This window comes from Corvus cornix, chromosome 1 (assembly GCF_000738735.6).
Source record: "Corvus cornix cornix isolate S_Up_H32 chromosome 1, ASM73873v5, whole genome shotgun sequence".
In the NCBI taxonomy this organism is placed as follows: Eukaryota; Metazoa; Chordata; class Aves; order Passeriformes; family Corvidae; genus Corvus; species Corvus cornix.
In genome coordinates, this window is record NC_046332.1 from 60,821,068 (window position 1) to 60,844,482 (window position 23,415).

The 23,415-nt window shown below is 36.9% G+C and overlaps 1 protein-coding gene across 4 annotated transcripts in view; it reads right to left on the bottom strand.

The window, feature by feature from the left end:
* Positions 1 to 23,415, bottom strand: part of DIAPH3 (diaphanous related formin 3) — a 210,197-nt gene that overhangs the window by 37,214 nt on the left and 149,568 nt on the right. For all 4 annotated transcript variants that reach the window (XM_039568562.1, XM_039568574.1, XM_039568565.1 and 1 more), the window contains 2 exons: positions 19,389 to 19,484; positions 18,901 to 18,960 (listed from right to left, as the gene is read on the bottom strand). In XM_039568562.1, coding sequence (XP_039424496.1) covers positions 18,901 to 18,960; positions 19,389 to 19,484 — 156 coding nt within the window. The remainder of the gene's footprint in view (positions 1 to 18,900; positions 18,961 to 19,388; positions 19,485 to 23,415) is intronic.

Sequence of the window (23,415 nt, forward strand, 5' to 3'; positions counted from 1 at the left end):
CATCTCACACAAAAGGCCCATAGATCAATCTATATCTTCTTAGATTTTATACCCTGACCTAAGGGTTATCTAAATTGTAGTAACTGAGGCCGTATACCTTGCAAGTTCACCTAAAAAGTAAGCTGATGATCCAATGCAGTGGCTGGATGTCTTGATTAACTCTGTCAAACCCATTTTTCACTGAGTCCTAAGTTAGGCTTAATCCATTGGGACTGTTCCACTACTCATAGATACTAAGAGCATGCAGCGATTGGGAAAGAACAGCTAAGCCTGGTGTGTAGGTGATTTGTTTATTTCTAGAAAATTCACAAACATTCTCACACAGAGGAACGAAACTGAATCTGTGTTCTCATCTCCTGGCTAAATGATGAAGTAATCTGGGTATTGAGGAAAGGCAGTAACATCCATCTCCTTCTTTCTCAGATGCTTTTCTTTCTTTCAGAAAAGCAAATATTTCATGCCAAATGGGAAGAAATTTCGGTTTTCAATACAATGCAGAAAAATGTACATTTGGGGTAAAAATTATTTTTTCTCTTTGTCTTACCACCAGGGGAAAAAAAAAAAGAGTAGGTATGCACAGCTCTGCCCCAGACATTTCTCTCAGGCAATACGTTCTCAAACTCCCCATCAAATAACCCATTCCATTACTCCCCCCTTTCCCAAAATATATCTACAGTGTCAGAAGTGCTTCTTGATGGCAGTCAGCCTGCTGTTCAGTGACAGACTCACTTATGGAAGAGTTACCACATTTATTTTCAGCCCAGGATTTCTACTAAATCTTTCTGGGTATTGCATTACAACTTTAACAATACTCCCCCATCCTCCCTACCACACAAAAAACCCCAAAAAATCCCAAACAACCAAGCAAACGCACCCCCCCCCCCCCCCCCACCAAACCTAAGCTCAATAAAACCCTCACTTAAAGGGTTTAGGCAGTTTCAAACATTTTTCTGGAGTTAAAGGAAATAATCGAGTGAGAGAACTGGATGTCATAAATAGGTATATGTGCACAGACAGAAAAGAAAAGCAGAAAAACAAACATTCTGTGTTTTAAGCTAGTTGGTATGGTACAATGGTAATACAAATCTTGGTCATCTAAAAACACTGCAACCAATTTTAACTGCGAGCAATTTTAACTTTCCAGAAACAAACACACATTATGTCCTTCTTTGATGAAATTTTAAAGGTTGAATGTAATTGGCTATTTTAAGGACTCTTTCTGGTACGTAAAGACACATGGCTTAAAAACCCCATTTAGAGGTGAATAAATAGAACTTGCATTTGAAACTACAGATAATGCCCACTCGTGCAGGAAAAATGAAGTGTTCTTCTACTATCGAAGTGCATTGTTCTGCAATACCCTCTTATATAACAAATAAGAGGGACCATATCAGTTTTATGTCGTATTCCTGGGAGGCAATTAGAGTGCCTGTGCTATTAGTAGTCATCTGTATTCCTACATAAATAATAATTTAAAAAAAAAATTAATTGCAAGTTTCCCTGGAGTAGAACCAGTGTTTGTTTTCCATATCTACCTTTTAAGCCCTACTTCTCTTCACCAACCGCCACAAAGAAACACCCACAACTGTAAAGTTTTGCTGAATGTGCAAGAGCTTTGTAAACCCAGCAGCAGCTCTGTTTGGTCCTCCCTTCAGCTGGGAATAAAGGTGTTTTGCCAGAACAAGGTTTGGGGAGTCTCTAACACTCATCTGGCATCTGCAGTCCTGGGGAGGGCCGGGCAGTGGGAGTGGTACTCGTCTCTTGGTCGCTGCTGCCGTCGCCATGGCAACCCGGGTTGCCCGGACGATGTGGCGGCTGATACTCCCAACACGGCAGCCGTGGCTTGGGCTCATGCACCCTGTTCAGCCGCACTTCACATCCCTCCCCTTTCATTTTCCATTTTAACTCATAAGAACCTGGTTTTCTTCATCCGTCTGTTCCCCTTCCTCCCAGTCCATGGAACAGGTCAATTTTATTAACTAGGAACAGCTGAAACACCTTTTTTTGCTCCTTCCCTTATACAGACATAAAAATACCTGGATACAGCCAGACAAGCAAACACAAGAAGTCGGTCTAAATATGCTAATTTTTGTCACAGATGGCTTACATTTCTTTCACAACAACTGATGGGGAGAAGAAAAGATTTATCCCTAAATAACGGAGCTGCTACAGCAATGGAGTAAAGCAGCTATAGGGGTGGGCAGTAGTCTGCATGGTGAGCCAAGATAAGAGGAAACAGTAATTTAATTATCCCAAAGCACACGGAGTTGTTAATTTGAGCTGAATATGAATTAACTGAAAATACTGTACCAGAAAATAAAACATGTAAATAAAGTGTTTCAGAAGCACTCTTCAAAACTTTTATCCCAAACAAAACAGTGAACTTCAAGCTGCTTTTTCCTGTTGGGCCACACATTTAAGTCAAAAAGCTGCTGTGAGTTGTTAAACCTTTGAAACATCAAAAAAAAAAAACCTACTTTTTTTTTGGTAATGCTTATGAGTGTATCGAATGCAAACTCCACTCAGAATAATTGCTATAAGCAGTCCTGCAGCTGACTCATGATAACGCAGCTGGGCCACTGAACTGGCTAGTGATCAAATACCCGTCCCAAGAAATTAGTATGCTTCAAGACTCCAAGAGTCAGTTTGACTATGATGTCAGCTGCAACATTTTTTGACAGCTTCCTGTATGTAGGGAAAGAGTAAAAATGTAGCTATCTCACTGATTTCTTTCTGCAAAGCATGTACTTATTTTCTCTCTTTTTTAACATGGGGAGAATGACTATTATCAGAGTAGGTTTTAAAAAGTGACTCAGAAGATAAAACACTGTCTCATTTTTAGCACCACTGTTTGTGTGAAATAACTTATTTCCATATTCCTCTTCATATTCAAGAGTATCAAAGGAATGGGCACAAATGAAACAATTTCTAAGAACTAACCAAAAAAAAAAAAACAAAAAAAACCAAAAACCCCTGTAAACACTTTTTCTTTAAACTAATAGACCTCTGCCCCAAGTTCTACTTGCAATTATTTCTATTGTATTAGAAATTAAACTTTCAGGTAAACTCAGATTGTGATAAAGAAATATGAAAATTTTTTATCAAAATGGTCTGTAGTGGAACTTGGGTAATTTTTATATTATCTTGTCATTGCTTTAGACAATGGTCTTATTAACTTGCTTTACGCATTAATTTAGTTTGACAAATAATACTGGTTAGACCACAGTATTTGTTACCTTAAACTGCTGAAAATGTAATTTGCCAACAAGGAAGAAATAATTAATATTAATTGAAACCTATTTTGAAATAAAGGATATCCCAGAAAAATCACTGCTTCTGTTTGACTGATGCACTGTGATCCAGGGAGTTTCAAGGTTGACTCAATTTTTTGTTAATAATTAATGGGATTTTATTTACAAAAATGTAAAATGGAAAACGAGTACAGATACTTCCCATGAATACATATTACAACAGAGCATCTCTCGTGCATTGATCAGTAATGAGTTATTATATGCACTCCAATCATAAATCCCAGTGGAAAGTTTAGCTGATAGAAGTTCTATTCTTAGGCTGACTTAATAAGCCTGGACTGATTTACAGAGTAAATTGAAAGATATTTCAGCTTTCTTGGGTGAATTTGTTCACTTCCACATACCCACTTCTATGCAAGTCTAAGAACTAAACATCAAATCCACCACTGCTCACCTCAAGTAACTCCTCAAAGACAGCAGGTGAAACATCTGTTAAAGTATGTTACTTTCATTAAACAGAGGATTTCAACACGTACTGAAAATGGCATAAGCTCAAAGCTCAAATTTAATGTCTTTGATACACCAAACAAGAACACGTTAAAAGAAACTGAAATACCAATTATGATATTTCTAGTATTATGCAGTGTGAAAACTACCAAGCTCTTTTTGTCCTAAAGATATGCAGCAGAACTTAATACTGCAGAGAAGCACTATGCAATTCACAATTCAAGGTCAATATATTTTTTTCATCAGTTTACCTCATGTAAGTATACAAAGTATATCATTAGCTCCAAAATCTGAAAATCTTGTTTAGGACAGCAATGCTCCAGCACTGTTTTCCAAATACAAAGTACCTTTAAGTGCACTTCTCCACTAGCTTGCTCACCATATTCCAAGAAAACTAACAGATTGCAACATTTTACTGTACTCAGTTTTTGAAGGTGGATAATTTGACGTAAAGAGAAATCTACATTAATAACTAAAAAAAAATTAAGGCTGAAATCTGCAACAGAAGCCAAGAACATAAGGCAGTGGAGTGCACCCTCTACTAGCATACACACTGGCAGCTTAAGAAAAGCTTTCCCATTTCTCATATTTTCCTATTGTTATCCCTAAATGGTTTGGTTTAGCCTTCAAAAAGCCAGGCCCTGGTAGATTAATTTTAGTCAAATTTTATTTCCATATGAAATACAGTTAATACTTTTGTTTAAAAGTGTTCTTGACCAAGTAAGTTTTCTTATCACTTGCAGAAATTTATTACTTAAAAGCGAACACTGAAATAACTTTCACTCTGTCAATGCAGGCTAAGGGTATAAAGATTTTCAAACTAAAAATAAGAAGTAACTCCTGTTTGTTTGGTGATTTTTTTAAAATGGGCTAAATTAAAAGCAAAGAGGTACTAAATATAAGAAAAAATACCCTGCAACTACTCAATGCACTGGCACTGTAGAAGTACAGATGAAGAAAACCTTGTTTGATTGTATGGTGCAACCCCAGAGCAAGCAGATCTTAAACTGCATCTTGCAGCAATATCTGAACAAAACCAGATTCTGAGTGACACCCAGTTTTGGATGGGAGATCTAAGTGTGCAATGTTTGAATGCCACCCCATCACCTTTTCCCCAGATCATCAAAAAGATGTAAACTGTATGGCTATTTAATTTAAAAATATTTTATGACTTTTGGACAGCACATTACTTTAAGATAGTGCTGACCTGTCTCTCATTTAGCTTAAAGTAATCAGGACATAATTTTTTTTAATGCATCTCTTTGGACTTTCAGTTACTAGAAAAATAATAAAAGTATATTTTGTATTACTACAGCTTTCCCAGAAAACATCTGCTTGAGATTCTTTGAAACCTTTCTGTTTGCTTAGTCCCTTCAACATGCACAATGTCACCACAGCTTTATTACTAATGTGAGTGTAAAAGACTTCTATAATAAGTAACATTCTCATTTTTAGACCATAGTACATTTTATAGTTTATTGGCACAGGTCAAAAATGCCCTTTTTATTAGGATAAATCTGCAGTTAAAGACTGAAGTAGGAGTAAAATGTTTTAAACACTAGAGATAAGTGGTTCTGTTGAATGTGCTAATGTGCTGTAGGACTGATAAATGAGTAAGGAAGATGGGTTAAAATAAGAATGCTACAAGATGTGGTTGGGGACAAAAAACCCCATCATTACGTATCATTCATATGGTTTCTGATGTGAATAGAGAAGAAGAAAAAAGATCTGTGACAGAAGATCAGAACCCAAACTGTGAAATTAGGATATAGTCAGTAGTATCCACAATTAAAAGGTTTAACAGTTTATCTTTTAATTTCTAATATTAAAGATAACACTTTCTTTATTTGATGAGCATTGGCATGTGGAAAAGGAGGAAATTAATTCCACTTCAGCATGCTTTGTTTCCTGTCCCATAGGAAGCAACTATTCCAAATAATATGATCCAATCTTGGACTGTAAGATGCATGTATTTTTGACCCCACTGAAACAAATCCAAGATTTTATAATAGCAAATCTCACTACATAACAAGTTTTCAATAAAATGATCTCAGAGCAACTGCTGTTAGGTGGATAAACAGAGACTGGGTAAGCTCAGCAGAGAGTAATTGGCTGTGTCCTGTTTTCAGTCAGCAGCTGGCAACAGAGAAAGAACAGACTTAAAGCACTGGGGTAAGCTTGGAGACTGATTAGTCAGGAAGCTATTGCTAAAGGCAGCAAGAGTAGGAGCTATCCCAGGAGCTCTCTCACAGCAGTTTTCTCTGCCCTGTGAGACACAACTGGAAATCCCTTAATGCACTCTGCCCTTCATTTATTTTTGCTACTGGACATTTGAGAGCATTTAAGAATGTTACTTTTTTGAGTAGTTGCCTGATGATGGATCACACAGAATTAAAATGATTTTATATTTCTTAGAGAAAGGGGAAGACTACCATCTACAGTACAATTACAAAACTAGGGATTACCTGATAGCAAAGTACTTTTTATTCTGTGCTGAATGGCCAACACAGAGTTTGCCACTACTCACACATCAATCCTGATTTACTCTTTATGCTGAAATTACGAACTCACCTTTCATTACAGAAAGGCTGCAAAACTTAAAGCCACAGTACTGATCTATTTACTTTTAATGCTGATAGTTTAATAAAACATGAATAGACCCAAAAATATTATTATTGCACTAGCAGCATAACACAAATGACACAAACATACTCTATAGTAAAGGAAAAGAGATGAGTATCAAGATACTAGAATGTGGAAGCATGACAAAGTTAGCTATCCAAATTTAATGTAAATTTTGTATGTATGCATGTAAGAGAATAACTATTTTTTTGCCCCTCAGAAGCACTTGTATCTTCCATTGCCTAGGACAGAATACTAACTTAAAGAGTGGCTATTTAAACTACTGTTTCACCTGCAGTATCGAGTGTGCTGTGCCCTGTTTTATTAATTTTATTATACGCAGAGACAGAGAACTAAAACGTGAACAACGCTTATCAGGTCTGTCAGCCTCAAGCACTTTAAATTGAAGGCATGAACTCACTGACTATTAACAATTTATATAGGCTAACTCCTGTATAGGACTAGTATGTGCCTCTCTCTAGCCACTACAAGGAGCCTAAACACCCTAAACTGTGCATCTATTTATGAGGTATTTTATCTCTTCAAGAGACTAAATATATAGATTAATTTTGGAGGTCAGTTAAAAATGCTTAATACCTCATATCCCAGAGCAATTAACATTATAAAGCACTTTACGTGTTTAGTGCTTTGATTCTTCCTTTCAGTGCAATTGTAGATGTCTGTAAAGCAGAGCCTGGAGATCTCAGATTAAGAATCAAACAATGTAAATTGTGACAAATTTCACCCTTCTACCAGAAGGGTGTGAAGGAGGTTCCTGTAAACTACAGGCCTGGCAGCCTGACCTTGGCATTGGGGAAGGTTATGGAACAGATTTCCTTAAGTGTGATCACACAGCACATACAGGACCACCAGGGCATCAGGTCCAGCCAACATGGGTTTAGGAAAGGTAGGTCCTGCTTGACCAACCTGATCTTCTATGACCAGGTAACTGATGAAAAGCCGCGGATGTAGTCTACACAGACTTCAGTAAAACCATCGATACTGTCTCCTACAGCATTCCCCTGGAGAAGCTGACAGGTGCACTCCTTGCTGGATGAAACACTGCCTGGAGTGTTTCAGAGTGGTGGTGAAAGGAACTAAATCCAGTTGGCAGCCAGTTGCTAGTGGTGTTTCTTAGGGCTCAGCAATGGGGCCAGTCCTGTTCAATATCCTTACTGATGATCTGGATGAGGGAATCAAGTGCACCCTCAATGCACTTGTCAGTTTGCAGATGACACCAAGCTGGGAGGAAGTGTTGATCTGCTGGAGGGTAGGAAGGTTCTACAGAAGGATCTGGACAGGCTGGATCAATGGACTGAGGCCAGCTGGACGAGGTTCAACAAGGCCAAGTGCTGGGTCCTGCACTTGGGTAACAACAACCCCCTGCAGCACTACAGGCTGGAGACAGAGTGGCTGGAAAGCTGCCCAGTGGAAAAGGACCTGGGTGTGCTGGTCAACAGTGACTGAACATGAGCCAGCTGTGCTCAGATGGCCAAGAAGGCCAATGGTATCCTGGCCTGTATCAGCAACAGTGTGGCTGGCAGGACCAGGGCAGGGATTGTTCCCCTGTACTCAGCACTGGTGAGGCCACACCTCAAGTCTTCTGATTGTTTATGGGCCCCTCACAACAAGAAAGACATTGAGGTGCTGGAGTGTGTCCAGAGAAGGGCAATGGAGCTGGGGTTGTTTATCCTGGGAAAAAGGAGGTTCAGGGTAAACCTTATTGCTCCCTACAACCACCTGAAAGGAGGGTGTAGCACGGTGGAGGTTGACCCCTTTTCCCAGGGAATCAGCAACAGAACAAAAGGACACAGCCTCAAGTTGCACAAGGGTAACATCAGGTTGGACACCAGGAAGAATTTCTTCACTGAATAAGTGGCAAAGCTTTGACATGGGTTACCCAGGGAGGTGGTAAAGTCACCATATTTGGCAGTGTTCAAGAAATGACTGGATGTGGCCCTCAGTGCTGTTGTTTAGTTGACATGGTGGTGTTCAGTGAAAGGTTGAACTCAATGATCTTGGAGGTCTTTTTCAACCTTAATGATTGTATAAAAACACAAACAACCCAAAACCAAAGCTACTTCCCACTCACCTCCTCAGAAAAAAAAAAAAAAAAAAAAAAAAAAAAAAGGTTTAGGATCAGAGGAAAGGGTAGGGAACTCTATCAGCTTGTGGCATTTATTTTGATATAGTTGTCATTTATTATTATCTCACTTAAAAAATGTAACAATGTCCTCCACAAGCTCCTCCCTCAGCCTAATTCCCTAATTTAGCATTGTGTTCATATGAGTTAATCAGCAGATTTGGAAACATTAGATTGACTCAGCTAGCTCTTGAGCTAATGATGGCAGAGTGAAGGTTTAGATACCATAATGTTCACTTTCTTGTGGAAAAGATGGATCAAAGGAACATAGGAAGAAAAACTATATTCAGTCTCCTTTCTCTGGTAGTGACAGCAATAAAATGCACCCATTGAAATAAGACTATGTACTCAGATAAATGTTTCTGTGCTGAGGCACAGAAAAGAAAGCAATTTTGGCAAGGAATTGAAAGATAATTTGGGGACTATTCTCTGCTTTTGAACCTAAGGCAACATTAAAAAAATAATCACCAAATGTAATTATGACTACAGTAAAAAGCAACCAAAACCAGAAAATGCCAACCTTATGAAAAGCTGTAAAAGCAGCAGTAGCCTTTACGTATTAATAGGTTTTATATTCTGATCCCTTCTCTGGAGCCTAGAGAAAACAATGGGAAGATCACTACCTTTAAGTCTTATTTCTCTGACTAACATGTATCTGTAGTAACTCAAACAGCTGCCTTTCAGCTAAGGTACACAACTCTGACAGGAATTGCTTCCATTGTTAATAAATTAAGTTACCAAGCTAAAAGACCAGTAAAACTTAAGAGCCAAAGTTAAGCTGGGTAATGAAAGCTCTCACTCAGCTGTGTTTAACCCTGGTTCATCAAGAATTATTTTTCCCTCAAGGAGAAGATTTAAACCATGTTTTCTGTATCCCTGGAAAGTTCCCTTCTGTTAATTAGACCCTTTGCTCACAGAGTATATATAACTATATATACTATAAATAACATAATGTTAGTCAGTCTAGTGATTAAAATACTCATAATGGATGTGGATAGATGATAATGATTCCTGCCACATTCTTGGACATAGTTCTGAAACTGCATAGCTCAATTAGGTGTAGTACAGAGATGTCAAAATATCTTCTGAAACCCCCAAACTGGGCTGTGATATCCAAATTTGTTCCCGACCTAAAAGCTATCCTGCCTCAAGTACACAAAGTAGACTGTCTAGACCTAATTCAAGTATTTTTATGTGCACTGTATTATAATGCACCATGTACACTCATCTCTTTTCTTAAAGCGTAAGAAAAGAGATAAGAAAAAAAACCTCTGGAATAATTATTTGCCTGTGCTGAAAATCTGCTGAGATTTCATTCCATTTCCCTGTTTATGACACTAAGTAGAGTCCTGATGTTATCTTTTCAATTTCTTATTTTATCGTTTTGCTATGCTACAAGGAGGAGAAAATCAAGAACAGCAAGTTTGAATAGCGTAGAATAAATTCCCTCTTCGTTTTCCAAATCCCAGTCTTTAGATTTTTTAAAACCTATGGCAAATACCGTCAAGCTTGTAGGGTCAGGTAACAGTTTTTATTTTATTTCTCTGGTATATGGAGTTAGATAATATCAAGAGACAAAAAAAAAAGCATGACAAAAACTCTTTCCCCCATGAAAATAAAAAACTTCACTATTACAAACAAAGTCTTCTTTTGAAGACATCGTGACGAACTATTGTAACAGAAACACCATGCTTCTAACTAGACAGCTATAGTCTCTCAAAGAAAGAAGTATACACTGGCTATCCAGTATATACTGGGAGTAATATCATCTAGGAAATTGCATAGATTTCACATAATTTTTCTCTTTGGTTAAAACAATTTTGCTTTAAAAAGTTGTTGGCTTTTTTTTCAAACCCAAAGATTACCATGCCAAGGATAAGAGCCAAACTACTTCACAGTGTATGCTGAAAGGGAATAGATTGATTAGCCCAGTATCTTCCAAAATCCAAATATTCTTTCCTGAAATTACTTAAACTGCAGCTTCTCATCTTGGATTTGTAAGCTATCTCACCATAAGAAAAGAGGATTTGCAAACCAACCAGTTCACACTACTCCAGATCATTCAGTGGAAGCCTGGCTATCATCTTTCCTCTTGACATTCAGGCAAGAGCTGCACTTGACCCCTACATTTCCTTCCTTTATCACTCATGAACTCCAGGTTTGAGCCACCAAAAGGCCTTCTGAGGCTTCAAATTATTTTGCTTGGTGATTGGTGCAGATATTGCGTTAGGCATGTATGATGGAAATACACAAGACTCATCTATTTTTTGAATGAAACAAAGATACTGGATTAATCAAGCAACTTACAGGCACAAGCACTACTTCTGATACAACTTAACTGCTAATTTCCCTTTAGAGTATTCAAAAATTAAAAGTAAATCTTCCAAGTGTTCCCCACTTGGCACCCCAACAGTAGGAAGAAGTTGAAGACACCCTTGTTTTCTCTGTATGTTTGCACCTTTGTAGAGCATTGGCTATAATGAAAAAAGTCAGGCAAAAACATAACTCCAGTATTTCTTCTACACTACATTTTTGTTCTGTTACAGCAAACACTTTAAAAAAATGAAACAAAATTCTCCCAAAAAAGGAAAAAATCCGAGAACATTAAGGAATCACGTTCCCTTCCTCACACATCAAAAAAATTACTTAAGAGAAGTGCTCGAAAAATTTAATGAATAATGTTTTGTGCTTTCTCTAAATCTTTTGAACTACTGACTAAACAATATTGCATTAACCAGACATCACTTGAGCCACAGAACAGACTCAGGTCCTGTTCAGTCAGGAATCTGTTAGTATCTCAGATTTTGTCCCTAGTGAAGTCTTTAACTAGAGAAAACTCATTTTTAATGTGCAGCAGATGAAAATTTCCTACCTAATATTTACTTGTGGTTTACTTGTGGTTTCTTTACGAAAGATAATCCTTTTAAGAAAATATATGTGTGTGTGTATCTATCTACCTATTTAAAAAAACCCACAATATAAAGAGTTTTATGGTTGCTGTTCAGTGAATCTGCTATTCAGATCAAATTTCTAAAAGCCTCTGAAGAATGAGGCAGGAGTTCAGATACTACTTGTTCTTAACATTCAGAAAATATTCAGAAGTGAAAGAGACTGGTAAATTTATACCTAAAATCGTGTTTAACTAATATGGAAGAGACTTGAAAAGTGCTCTGAGAAGTGGCAGAATCTCTTTGCTACACATATAAACTTGGCAATTGTCTTCGAATGGGAAGTTTTGTGTGACTAAAAAATGAAAACACAAATATGGGTAAAGTGTTGGTAATTGACAACTCCCTTTGCAGATTTAAGATTTTTCACTGATAAATCTTCAGCTGACTGCTTTGACTATATAACTTGCCTGCTGTAGCTTTTGGAAATCTGGTTACCTACCTAGGCGTTTATGAAGGTGACATTTACTGCATGTGCAATTATGGAATATACAGTACCATTGCTTTCAAATGTCACCTCTTTGCTGCTGTTTTTATCTTGCAGAGAGTGTCCTTGCCTCCCTTGAGAGCCGTGACCTTATTCAACTAATACCAATGAACACTGGCAAAATATTTACAATAGCAATTAGCTCTTCTGAGTGTCTAATTTGACATCTTCAAAGGGTCGCGTTTTAGGAATGAAGTTGTCCAGCCTCTGGAGAAAAAGCCCCATTATAAGGTCCACTTTGTCTCAGGGTGGTACTTAAAATTTTTACTCTGACAAAGCTTGGGTACTCCTTTTTGTCTACATTATGTTCAGATATAATGCTTTATGATAAGACACTGGGTGAAGGATATGCGTGCAACCTTACTCATGAGAGTTGATAAGGGAAATCTCACAAGACTAACAAAATAGGGACATTTTTTGTACGATTACCATTCCTCCTCACCTTTCTAAATACAGGTTGCCAGTGTATGTTTAGCTTATACTAAGGGCAAGATAGCATTTTTTTCGTCTAGATCAGTATTTTCACAGTAATAATATGCAATTACTACTAATTTGAAGTACCCTTTTCCACTCTTGACAGAATCTCCATCCATTTTTCAGCATTCCGCATTTTAAAATAAATAAATGATTAAATAAATGAGTGGTTTATACCCCTCTATGTCAGTCTTTATTTTAAGGAACATTTTGTTAGAAAATGACTCAAAAAAAAATTTCTCATTTTTCATTCTAAACTCTTCTTGTTAGCTGCCATCCCTTCTGACTTAGAAACTTTCTTCATTCTAACATTAAATTATGAGCGTGAGAGACTGCTAAAAACTCTGCATCAAAATTAATCTTTTCCTAGATATTTTGGAAAGAAAATTCTTCAGGGATATTTTTGTGATGGTATGTGTTTGCAACTGTGAAAATGCAGAAATAGTTCTAAAGAAAGAAATAAAAATGTGTAAATTCACTTTCCTTGTCTGGATATTATTTTTTTTTTTCTCACACATGCAAAATTGACTTTTATGGTCAGTTTCTTTGAACTCTGCTGTATGGTCTAGGAAAAAAACTATTATAAACAGTGTAGATGGTTCCAGGGGAATTATTTCTGTTAGAATAAGCAGCAATTTTACTTGACCTATGAAGTCAATATTGAAGTGAATATTTGGTCTTAAAATGGCGACGACTGAGAACCATTTTTTAATACAAATCCTATTAAATGTTTTCATTTCATAACAGTGCCTACAGTTATTTCATGTCTTCTGCTGAGAAAACTTGTCTATTGAATAAAACTTCACAAAGCTTTACAAAAAATTTCTCCACCAGAGGTACTGATATTTTGTGATCACACGGCTAAACATGCACAGTGCCTTCAAAGCAGTATCTACCGTGAAGGACTGCTAATGCTCAAGAGGGCGCCTTTACTGCTACCATGTTCTGGGGAAAATGTTATCTTCATGGGTAGCTTCTTCACTGTTAGGTACTTCCTAATGTTCACTACATACAGTTGAGGAAAAGACAGCAACATACACAGACTTAAGGAAAAATTAGGTTGAAATGCCAGTCATAGCTTGCTGTCATATAAATGATGAAATAAAAATGACCCCTACGTGGCCACACTGTTTCAAGAACTAAGATGAGCTTGAGCTCTCTGTCAGCTCTGCTTGTCAAAAATAAGGTAGCAGAGACATTAATATGAATACCAGATGACAGTTCTATTATAAATATGAGATGAAAAGAACCCAGCAACATGAAGAAAAGGTTTCCTTATGCTTAATTGGGACACAATGACATTGCTACATAAGGGTTTTATTTAACAAAAGTCTTTAAAATACTTCAGACTACATGTGACATGAAAATTATTCTATTGTGTATAGATTTGCTTAACAAACAGCTACAACAATTACAACCATCTCTTACCATGGAAGTTTGATCTCAATATAGAAACAAGACCTTTTTGTCACCTTTAGAAATGTAATCCACAATGCAATTACTGATTGTGACAGAAAGATTTCTTTCAATCTCTGCAGTCTCAAAAAGCAATCTGTATTTTTTTACTTGCATTTTATTATAGCTTTTCTTTACTCACAGCATTTTTAATACCATTTGCTTGTAACAATAAGCTCTTTTTGCTGCATTTGACGTATGTGTTTATATGAAATCAAAGCTGCATCTCAAATTTGTATTAATGCAATTCAGGTAGCATTAGCTTGGCTAATGCTACTGCAAATAAATGCGTAGCCATAGCAGCAGAGAACTTGATGCAGGCTGAAAAACCTGACCAAAAACTTAGTGAATAATGCAGCTTTCTGTGCTGCAGTGGGCTCTGCCCTGCCTTGGATATGCAGCTCCATGTATCTGAACTTCAGTAGCTTGAAATAAACATACAAGCTGCAAATATGCCTTGACTCTTGCCGTAAATAATTGACAAACTTGGATCAGGCATAGTTACTAGTTGCTTGAAGTGATCTTCTAATGCGCAAAATCCTGATCATTGAAAATTAAGTGCTTTCTTCTGTTCCCTAAATAAAATAAAAGAACTCCTCTGTTAGATGCTATTGAATCCTAAGTACACCACTAAAACTACACCCATACTCTGCTTGTGTCAAACAGTGCTCTGAACTGGAATTACAGCAAAAGCATATACCACAATATTTACTGCAGTCTTTGGCCCTTTGTACTTAAAGCAAACTGTAGCATTAACAGGTAGTTTTGCACATAGATGCAATTCAGTTGGTAATTTAAAAATACAAAACATTATATATACATAATATACAACATAATATACCAATCCTATCTATGTCAACTAAAATCTAGTATATATTATTTGCATTTTTAAGGCATTAAAACATTTCCAAGATTTAGCAATTCCAAATGTATATTATTTCTGTTAGTTATGCAGCAGAACTTCTACTCCACAAGAAATACTGTGATTTGATGGGCCTTGTCACAAGCATAAAAAATACAACTGGTAATTCTGACAACAAAAATAGAGCAGATTTAAACTTGACAAAACCTATATATCATGTTAGAAAGAGGCATTCTGTTCAATAACAGAATAATGCAGTAGGATTGAAAATAAAATAAGAAACATTTAGCTATCATGGGATGCAGCACGAGAACCAGTATTCCTTTTTAATCAGAAGTATCAGCTGAACACTACTAGAGCTTTCAGGGGAGCTCAACAGATCATGAAGAGAAAAATGGCCCATGCAATAGCTAGCATTTCACTAAATTTATTATTCCTCTTTTTTTCTTTTCCCTTAAGCTGTCTATTTAGTTAAAGGAAACAATTTCAGTTCTCAGTTCTAGACCTAAGCAGCATTGGCTTGTTCCTCTGTATTACTCTGTTCTACAGGGTTTAGCTAAGCCTGAAAAGCACATTCCAGTTTGGTATCTTATGTAACATTGTACTGAGGGTGACACTGGTAATGGTTAGAAAAATTTCCCTCCTGTTGGGGCCCTCCTCCCCCCTGCCGTGTAGCCCTGGGAGAGGGGCCCTGAGGGCACAGACACGGGGTTTCCCTGCCCCTGCTCAGCCTCGTTCCCACTGGTTGGTTTGTGTTCCCTGTGCGGGCAGAAGGACCCTTGGTCCCGTGACTGGAACAGTTCCTGGGCAGAGCTCCGGCCATGCGGCTGGAGAAATAAACATCTCTGAAACAGCTATCAAGAATCAGTCCATATACATTCTTTCCGCGGGCCTCGTTGTCTGATACACGTGTTGCACTATCCCCACTGTAACACCGTCCTGCTTCCATTTATATGACAGCTATGGAGAAAGTGTGCATTCAGGCTGTATTTCTCTCCCTAGTCATGCCCTGTGAGACATGGAACCAGTTTCCTGTCCCATGTTTGTGTGGGATAGAGTTAATTTCCTCCCTAGTAGCTGCTACAGTGCTCTGTTTTGAACTGAGACTAAACACACTGATGATTTAGTTGTTGCTCAGCAGTGGGATGGGATGCTCACATGCTCTGCATGTGCCCTGCTCAGTGACCAGGGGCACAAGAAGCTGGGGGGAGAGCAGAGCTGGGACAGCTGTCCCAAACTGGCCGAAGGGATATTCCATACCATATGGCATCAGGCTCAGCATGCAAACTGAGGAAGTTGGTCAGGAGATGTTGGTTGCTGGGAAGAGACTGGCTCGGCACTGGTCAACGGTGGTGAGCAATTGTGTTGTGTATCATTTGTTTCTCTTGTGTTCCATTCCTCTCCCTCCCTCTACTTTTCATTCCTCCTCCTCCTCCTCCTCCTCTTCCTTGTTGTTATTATTATTATTATTATTATTATTATTATTATAATTTTATTTCAATTATTACACTGTTCTTTTCTCAGCCCATGAGTTTTACCTTTTTCCATCCCACCAGGGAAGACAGAGCGTGTGGCTGGGAGGTACTTAATTGCCAGCTGGGCTTATAACAATACTTATGCTTGGGTCTGATTTGGCCTCCACTTTTTAAAGAGAAATATCTTTAATCATAAAGAGTAAACTAGATCTTATTAATTTCGTTGGTTGTGTTTTGAAACAGAAGAGATTAGTTATCTAATGTTGATGGCATCTGCCCAACAGAGATTACTACACTCTAAAGGATTCAGGACAGACATTTCAAGTCATGGCTTGTAATTGTTTTTGACTGCATGATGAATCCTAGGTATGAATCTGCAGTGTGCATTAATAGAGTATATCTACATTAAGTGAATCTGTTAGTCTCAGCAGAATAAACAGTAACCAAACCAACCAAAACCAGCAGAGAAGCAAACAGGAAAGTGCTTGAATTGCTACTTAAGGACTTCAGCAGTCTCCACATATTTTAGCCTTACAGTAAGACAGTGGCTTTTTTTCCATGATATGAAATTTGGCATCCATTTGAAGTTTTAGGTTGGGAAAAAAATAACGAAAAACCAAGCCAATACTTCTGTCTAATGACATATCTCAGTTTTTCTGAAGTTGGCTGAAGTCACAGACTTTTTGCTTGGATGGTGTATGTGTAATTGACCATTATATAGAGCATTCATCACTTATTATACACATAGAAAGAATAGGCTATTGAGTATCTATATATCAGATATAAAGTGCAAGAAAAAATGATACAGAGAAAAATACTGACATATACAATGTTGAACTAGGAAACAGAAAATGAAAGAAACTTTATAATAATTCCTGTCTTGACTGACCACATTAACTTCATTAAGGTTACTATTACTACCCAAAATTGACTTTGACACTCAGGGTATAGCATTCATTCTAGACAGTATGTAACCTAAGTGACCATACACTTCTACTAAAAAGAAAAAAAAGGCTTTGAACTCACCATAATCTACACCAGGTTTAGTGCTCTGTTTGGCTCAAGATAGGAAGATGTAACATGTAGATATTGTGACAAGTGTCAACAAATCAAAAACATGCTAATGAATTCCTTAAAAGCAAGCTCAGAGCTTTACTATCCTGTTCTTGAGCTAACAAGACAGATGAAAGAAATGCTGAATTCATTTTAAAATGTCTTAGAATTAGAGTGTCTCAAAATGCTCTATGGAAAAAATGACTTTGGTAAAAAGAACAAAAAATCCAAGCATTTACTTTTACTCTTCTCCCCAAATTAGATATCTGAACTTCAAACTTTAGCACCAATTACATCCATCTGATGTACAAATCTATCCATGGTTTAGACTAAGATTTTTCAGCATTAAAATTTTGGTGAGTTGTGAGTGTTTGTTTGTTTTTGTTGTTTTGATTTTAATCGGAAACATGGACATAATATTTGACCAAAGGCAGTTAGTTTGAAAACTGGAAACTACAGTCTGTCCACAGACAGCTACCTAGATGGAATGTGCTGATAAGAAGCAGTATTCAATACAGCTGCTCATACAAGCAGAAACACTTACAGGATAAATTCAGATGTGGTCTATAGTCATTACTGAAATATCAATATGTTATGTGCTAGACAGGTACCTGTCAAATATACTTGATTTCTCTTTGATCCAGTTTCTGTAATTATCTACAAACTGTCCTTCCAGCTCTATTTTCTTCAATTTTGTGTTTATAATGCCAAATTCAATGGTTTTGGGGTTTTTTTGTGCTACAGTCACTTAGAAAAATAAACATGAGGTATAATTAATATAATCAATTTTATGACATATGCTTTATAAACCCAACAGTGCATTTAAATATCAAAAACCAATGCGTTCTGCTTTAAAAACTAAGAAAGAAGATTTTTTTTCCCCTATTTAAAATTTCTCTTTAACAGAGGCACTAGAAATATAAACTTTTTCCTGAGATCACTAGTCATGAGCAACTGAGTCACTCTGGACTCCTGAAGCTTAATTAAAACACAGCTAATATAGTAATATTCTGTAGATTGTCTATCTAACAAAGTTAACAGGCACCCACACCTGCATTGTAACTTTTCTTGTATTACAAGTCCTACTGATTACCGTGAGATAGTTCAGCAGTTTACAAATAAACATTTACTATAACTTTGTTGGTACAACACCCCTTTGGAACTATACTGGTAAATGATAGCTTAAACCATTCCAGCTATAGCATCAAGAAAACCAAGAGAATGAAACACAGAATGAATGTCAAAAGTTCTCTGATTCAGTATAATAAGCACTTAGTGACACTTAGAACATTACACAATCTCTGCTTTCTACTACAGTTCCATAAGCCCTAAAAAAACTGCATAATAATTCTTAAGGCTTATAAAAGTGCTACAGTTTAAAAACATAATCACAATTTAAATAACTAAAAATCCCACAAATGATAGAAGAGCTTTGCAGAGTAATCAGTAAGTATAGTTTCAGGATGCGATATTCAGACGATTCTTAAAAAGCAAGTTCTGATATGGTTTAGTACTCCACTAACGTACAAAACTGAAAAAATAATCACAGCAGTCTTGAAAGCACAGATCAACTACATAAGCTAAGCTAAGAAGTGCATGCAATTCATGAATATGGTTCATTACCATGGTTACAAGCTTTCAGCACAGGCCGCTGTGTGGCTGGACTGAGATTTTGCGGTATGTCTGCAAAAGCAAAGAAACAATGGAAATAAAACACCTGTTTGAAAGCTACCAGAGTATTACAACATTACAAAGCAGAACCATTTAGAAGTTAAGTATTTCTTGGACTAAATGACAGTTATATACCAGAGAAATAATTTGACTCAGACTCACCTATGAAGCAAGATAGCTTTTACTTCCACCATACAACTACAAACCCTAAAAAGTTAAAGTACATGTGGCTGTATTGAAAAGTCTTGTCATAATGATCAGGCTATAGTAAGTTCAGTACATTAATTTCCAGTCTTACTGACATAAGCAACAGTCTGAACACCCCTGAAAACAGTCATTGCATGAACGAAATAAACATGACAGTATTTAAATTCTAGAGCACTGGACCCATAATGCTTTTAACTTTCTCTGGAAAATAAAATATAAAATAGAATATTCACCTTTCGACCTTGGTGTCCTTTTCCTTCGGTCTCGAAAAGCTGCACCTGACTGCAAGGCCTCCAACAGGCTATCCATCACTCCAGTCTCCTCACCTTCTGTAAAGGAGAAAGAAGAAACCCTCTAGGTTACCATAGCAATATCAAAGCATAAAGAATAATACCGACAAAAACCAATAATAATGGATACCAATGGTATTATTAAAACTATTTATTTCAAAATTTGACCAGTGCTTTAATATTTACAAATTGCTCTCTTGTAATTAACCACAACAGATTCAGTCTTCTACAGATTGAACTAGGCCAAATTTTATTCCGCTCATTTCACATTCCTCTTTCTCTATACAGAAAGTCAAGCACAGTTTTAAGTGAAATGTCATTTCACTCATATTTTCATTTCAGTACCCTTCTACAACTGCAAATAATCAGTCTCATGTCAGCTTTCAAGAGCTGTCCCTTATATGATTTGCTACATTAGACAAAAGATCATTCAGTTATTGTTGTATAAAGTTGAAATTGTTTCTCAGCAGGAAGCTGAGTGAACAATACTGGACTGGATAGGATACAGTGATATCCATAGGTAGCTTTAATCAAAAGCCATTTTCCATTCACATTTAATAACCTCTGGCCAATATTAAATAATTGATGTAGTTCAGGAAAATTCTGTTTATCAAATTACATGCTTATAATGCCTAATATTATACCCATGTGTATAATAACCCCCAAAAGAATTAGGAACGTTACTCTGAGATGATAACCAAATGCAAGTATTAAACAATCTTCCTTAAATAAACACATCAGAAAGTGTTAGATTTTTGAATCTTGTTACCCCATTGTATGTATGCATGGGAGGACAAAGAACAGAATTCCAGGGATTAACTATACAACAAAAAATGTCCACAGAGGAATAAAGAATTCCATGACAGAAATCTCATTACACCCCACCGCACAAAACTCCCTAGCTCAACACACATCTTGGATAGAGTCAGCAAGTACTGCTGACAGTGAATATGCAAATCAGGATCTAAAGTACCTGGTGCATATAACAAGATGCCAAGTACAGGAGGACAGTCACTGCCCTGGTCCTGCTGGCCACACCATTGCTGATACAGGCCAGGATACCATTGGCCTTCTTGGCCACCTGAGCACAGCTGGCTCATGTTTATCCGCTGTCAACCAGCAAGCCCAGGGCCTTTTCCACTGGGCAGCTTTCCAGCCACTCTGTCTCCAGCCTGTAGTGTTGCAGGGAGTTGCAGTGACCCACATCCAGGACCCAGCACTTGGCTTTGTTGAACCTCATACAACTGGCCTCAGCTCAGTGTTCCATCTTGTTCAGATCCTTCTGCAGAGCCTTTCTGCCCTCCAGAAATTCAACACTTGTCACCAAGCTTGGTGTCATCTGCAAACTGACTGAGGGGGCACTCAGTTATTGACAAAGATACTAAACAGGACAGGGCTCACCACTGAGCCCTCTGGAAGGCTACTCATGGCCAGCCATCAGCTGGATGTAACTCTGCTCACTACCACTCTTTGGGCTCAGCCATCCAGCCAGCTTTTTATCCAGGAAACAGTAACCTTTAGTTCTTCTCTTTTCTCTATACTCTGTAGTACCAGACTAGTGTTCAACCTCAGACAGAAGTACTATACACAAAACCCAATAACTGAAAATTAGCAAATAAATCATAATTTTGCCTAACATTTGTATATATGGCAGGTATAGAATAAACATGAAGACTGAAATACAGAATGTTTTTGCTCTTTGCTTTGTGTTTGGTATAACATGCTTTATTACACTGAAGTTTGCTCTCTTATGACTAAGGGACTATCACAGCTATTATTATTACTTGGAACATACCTTATAAAAAAATTACTCAGACTATGCCTTCAGCTTCCTATTCGTTTGTTCAGGTTTGGTTTTTGGTTTGCTTTTTTTTGCTTTGTGGTTTTTTTTTGTGATGTTTTTTTCTTGTTGGTTTGGTTGGGGGGTTTTTGTTAGTTGTTTAACTTTCCTTTCTCCATCGGATGTCGTGCAATTCTCTAAGATACTAATGTCTGGAATGAATATAGTCAGTGAGTAGTTTCAAACCTATGTGATGCCTGAAGAAATTTTGAGCCAAGTCATTAGTTACATTAAGGAACATGAATGCAGGAGGAAAGCTTATAAACATTTTGGATAACAGCAATTCAAAAAAGATTGAATAGTATCAGTCACCAAAATGATACCATTAACATCTATGGAAAAGAGTTCATAAGTTGTTTTTTTTTTCTTATGAAGTAGGAATAACAGGAAAATTTTCAATGCTATTTCAGCACATCATCTGTTTCCTCTTAAGTCTGTCCAAGACTACTGCGGATTTCACAGTCATTTCAAAAACTTAACAACCTTCAGTAATAAAAAAATCCTGGTTACTATAAAAAGGCTCATCAAATAAATTTTAAAAAAAGATTTAAAATAATGAAACAGAAATATTGCAAAACCAGAACTTCTTGTAGTAAAGCTGTAACATTTTTATGGGTACTATCTGTTTTTCACACTTATCTGAAATATTCTGGTAGGCACAAAGTGGATTACAGATTAGTGCATCCACTGACATGCAAAACAGTATTAGAAGAATAAATTTTAGTAGATTGAAACTTGAATTAAAAAACTCCTCTAACAGTTGTCCTGTATACATGGATGTATTGAAACAAGCTACTGCAAATAAAAACATCCATAGTTAACAATCTTTGTACCCAAAACATGTAGAAAGCCTGGTTTTCAAACTCCTACAACTTCAGTAGGCTCCAAATTCTGGTTTCTGATACCTACATCAGCAGCTGACTGTGACAACTTCTATCAAGTTACGCTGGTAACTATCAGTACCCACACTATTAATAATGTTGTTCAAGTGTCTATGATGGGAAGATTAAGAAATGAGAATCTACCATGCAGTATTTGAGAAATCTTTTGAATTACCTTGGGACAGCTGTATACAACATTCCTACCATGATAGTACAGGAGTCACAAATCCTGTTCAATATTAACACTTCCTATGGGACCTTTAAATCGGCTTTCACAAGCTGTTGCAGATGACTGGCACCAGTCCCAACTGGATTCCTAATTAGTCAAGTGCATGAATCTTTTGACATCATGGAACTAGGAATTGTAGTTGGCTTGCAGATAGCTACATAGTCCACAGTAATTCCTTTGAGAAAAATATCCTTTTATGATTTAAATGATCTCTTTTCCCTCAATTGCAGAATATAAGATTTAAACACTTTTTAATATCATACCTAATTAAAACTCATACAACTGTCTTTTAAATACCATCTAAAGGAGAAGTAAACTTCCCAAAGTAGCCAGTGAGTCTTGCCCTTGACATTTCAGTGCTAAGTCAGATATAAGCTACCTAATTTCATAATTACGTCTTTTAAAATGTTAAGAATATTGAAGACCCTTCTCTTCTAGTGCACTGAGTATCATTAGCTTTACATGTACATTATAATGTCTTAAAATGACAGCAACAGATACTGAAGTTAGTAGTGACACCTGCGTTTTATGTACTTATTAAAGAACAAATTATATATACCATAATTCCAGGAGCAGTAGTCCACTGATATGATAGAATCACAAGTATCATTAGCAATATGGTTTTATAAAAAGAGTGCTGTAACAAGATTATTTTGAAAGAAAAATGTTTCATTTTTACAGTTCCCCTGAACCTCTCCAATATAAAATAAATCACAGAACACTAGGACTCCAAAAGTTCACTTTAGCAGAAGAAAACATAATAACATGCCTGTTTCCTCTTACACAGAATCAAAGCTCTATTCAGCTACTCCTCTCACAAAAGACAATACTCAGAAGTTTCAGAAAAGGCAAACTAGGGATTCTTTAGCATGGTTTCTGTTGATGTTGCTTGCTCATTCTGTACACTTAAAGAGATTTAGCTACAGGAGCTTTGACAACCATCTTCCACCTGCCTCTATTTATGGCATCTACATACAGCTTTTTGCTATACTGTAACGAGAAGGACCAGCTCCTAAATCC